Below are 3,438 nucleotides of genomic sequence, written 5' to 3' on the forward strand. Positions count from 1 at the left end.
CTTTATTATTTGGATCACAAAACAAAATGAACTTTGGCTAATTAACCTAGATTACAAGAAGAAGCATGCATCACGGACATGCTAGATTTATTTAAGAACATTTAAATGCTTAAGGAAGCTTCCAGTGCATATTTGCCAAAATGAGAGGCTAAGAAGTTATGCTGGTTGCTATTTTGAGTTCTACGTTACATGACCTGTCGGAAGACAGACTACTCACAAAATATGAGAAGCACTACTCCTTCTGTAATCGAAGAGTTGGAAGTGTAATTAATCATAAAACCTTTAATATTTTGCGAGCTCTCTCTTACATATATTCCTTCATCAGAATACCAGACTCCGAAAATTTAACACACCGCCAGTTTGATACTTACTCATGTCAAATAGGAAACAAACCCATCCGCTTGGAATCACTCATATGGACAATTTAAGCTCCAAATCTAGCTCTTGAGAGTCACCTGAATCAGAGTTCTGACAGATTGAACCCATTGAATGACATTGATCTTGTTGTATATTCTTTTGCACCGAATCCTACAAGCATAAGTTTTTAGCTACAATATCAGAGCTAGTTGATAATATAAATTTTCTAAACATAAAAATGAAAAGAAAAAAAAACAAGAGAGAGACACAGTAGGGTTCTAAATTAATAAACCTCCAATATGGTTTGCGTCAAAAGCGGTAGCGTCACAGCTGGTTTTACGAAATGATGGGGCGGCATCATGTTATTGCTGCTGGATATAAGGATATGATAGGATTCATAAAAACGTTGAAAGATGTATTCTTAATGGCAATATACTCATCGGAAACTATGCTGGGATTATAAGCAAATAGAAAGCACTCGGTAAGTACCTAGCTGTTGCACCAGAATGGTAATCACCAAATCTAATATCTGTTATGTCACTGCCTCCAAATTTCATCTGTAATCGAATGAACTCGTATCATTAAAACAAGGAAGTGTATATGAAAGTTTCATTATGAGGCTATGGCAACGTTAGAATTTAATTTTGTTTCCTTATCATCTAGTATGCAGAATATTAAGCTTGATATGATATAGGGATTAAAGGTGATTGATGAATATGGAGAGTATAATTTATCTTATATTGAAGCAGAAAACTAGTATTCCACCTAAAGATTTAGGAGCAACATCCCTTGTCTATAGCAGTCCTGGTAGACATGAATTAAGACATGGAAACTATGACTAATTATGACATGGTAAGAAGGCTTCCCGAGCAAAAGGGTGTAAAACATGGAGGTGTCGCATGTCAGACATCCTTGGGTTGCACACACAACCTTTTAGCTTGTTCAGACCATGAATTTCTGTTGGAATCGAGTTTGACATACCATGGTGTTTGGATGAACACCGCAGAGGTAAGATGTAGTAGCAATTGAGGAAGCATGAGGAGATGATGGAGATCCCATGTGTACTCTTGTATCCTCCTGCTTGAAAAAAAAACGCAATAAAGAAATTTGCAACCATCAAGGGATATAAAAAACACAGGACTTCGATAAGAACAGCTTGTAAGTCTGGAAAATAATCATCAAATGTGACACACGCAGACGCATGGACACAGAGTAGAGAGACACCTCGCTGAGATTGGTATGAAATGGAGGATGAAGTGAGGCGCGATAGCCAGCCATCATTTGATTGTGTAATCTGATCTTCTCCAATTGAGCCACCCCAAGGCCTCTCCGCGGCAGCTTTGGCTGGTCTGAATTGCTTTTCTTTCCCCTTCTTGATGACCCTGACCTTCCATTTCCCAAGCACATCTCGCCATAGAGGCTGCCGCCCATCTCCTATCCACTCGAAAAGAACGGCCTCCAAGCTGACTAGAGAGAGAGAGAGAGAGAGAGAGGAAGCCGATAAGAAGGAGACACATCCACGGCTCCTTTTTAAGGCGTTTCCTAAAAGTAATTAATGTTTCGCTGGACCGAATTTTGATGAAGATTTAGTGTGATATTCTATGATTTTCTCGTTTGTTCCATCATACATCTTTTTTGGGAAGTCACAAAAGCCATCAAGGATATACTGAAGAAATTCATATTTATATTTACTTGGAACAGATACAAATAAATATTAAATATTAAAATATGAATATAAATATGAGTAAATATCAGATAGTCAAATTTTGTGACCATAAAATCAAAGGCATCAATTATATAAAATATAAATTAAGTTTATAATATATTTATATGATCATTGATCACCACTAAAAGTTCATAAATGATATATAAGAATAAATAAGAGTGCAAATAATAGTTGTCTATTTATATTTATATCCGTTTCTTTGAAATATAGATATGAATATTAATCGGCATATTTTTTTTTATAAAATAGGAGTTTACCCACCCAAATTATTATTAAAAAAAGCTTTATGTATTGTATAGATGTGTGTACTAGCCTATTGCTTAACGAAATAAGGCCAAAAGAGATGGATGGTCGGATCGATACTCATATTGATATCTATATCCGTATAGATTTGGATACTAAAAAAAACGAATATTATACAATCTACTTTCACCCGTAGTGCTGCCTTGTGTTAAAGACGGTCCAAAAATACTCAAAAGCTTAATTTACTAAGGATTCTGGGTACTAGATTCATGTCAAAAAACTAATGCCCGAATAACATAGCAAATGGTTTATTATCAAAAAAAGATCTATCATTCTCTCACTAGTAGGGAAAAGAAATCTTAGAGGGATCCTAGCAAATATTTCTGTCATCAAGACACTTAAAACGTGGGCTGAATGTATCAATATTTAGTAATAGTACAATGAAAGTTTCCTTGGAATCTCCACACGGCTTGTCACGTGGGGAATATTTAGGCATATCTTTTCGAGGGGTCAATACAATCTAATTTCTTTATTCATAATTGTAAGCTAGCCTGTGCATGCAAACACCAAGAATGGAAAGCCAAAAAAAAAAAGGCAACTTGTAGTGGAACGACGAAGGATTGTTGCATTGGAGCAAGTTAGTCCAAGACTTACGAATCAACTTGGGCTCACGAGTCACGATAGAAATTTAATTGAGAAAACAATACAAGAAACGACAAACAAAATACTCAGCTTTAACCTGATGAACATGGTTTTGATTATTGAGCTTCAATCTGGTATATCAGCCAGGATTAGTTGAAGTTATTTCTCAATAATATTTTGATGATAACATTATGCTATCTAATTAGGTTGGGTTAATCAGGAAAGCCATTGTAATATACAAGTTAATTCGTATTGGTTCTAGATCGGTGGCGTCGTCTAATCTTCAATATTTTATCAATGCTAATATGCTTTAAACCCATTTTCCTTGTAAAAAAGACGCTTAAAACCGATCCAGGTTTAATTCCATTTGACCTGGGCCAGCGAAAACTACGGGTCTGACACAAACCCTGCCCTTTTTTTACTCCTCCTTTCTTTGAGAAAATAATCTCAATCCTAAGTCGCCCCTATAA

The 3,438-nt window shown here is 35.7% G+C and overlaps 1 protein-coding gene across 2 annotated transcripts; it reads right to left on the reverse strand.

Moving 5' to 3' along the window:
• LOC103702543 (protein SPEAR3) lies at positions 1-1,908 on the reverse strand. Of its 2 annotated transcripts, none has more exons than XM_088723045.2 (5): positions 1,582-1,908; positions 1,339-1,434; positions 847-914; positions 650-728; positions 1-528 (listed from the first exon to the last, which is right to left on the reverse strand). In XM_088723045.2, exons 1-5 carry the CDS (start codon positions 1,786-1,788, stop codon positions 412-414), a joined length of 567 nt encoding a protein of 188 aa, XP_088579171.2. In that variant the 5' UTR covers positions 1,789-1,908; the 3' UTR covers positions 1-411. The 2 variants fall into 2 exon arrangements, with proteins under 2 accessions (XP_088579171.2, XP_026658536.4); XM_026802735.4 differs by having other exon boundaries at positions 650-725; positions 1,582-1,900.
• Between the last annotated feature and the right edge of the window lie 1,530 nt (positions 1,909-3,438).

This window comes from Phoenix dactylifera, chromosome 5 (genome assembly GCF_051530095.1).
Source record: "Phoenix dactylifera cultivar Ajwa chromosome 5, Ajwa_hap1_PhDact_Kaust_v1.1, whole genome shotgun sequence".
Lineage (NCBI taxonomy): Eukaryota > Viridiplantae > Streptophyta > Magnoliopsida > Arecales > Arecaceae > Phoenix > Phoenix dactylifera.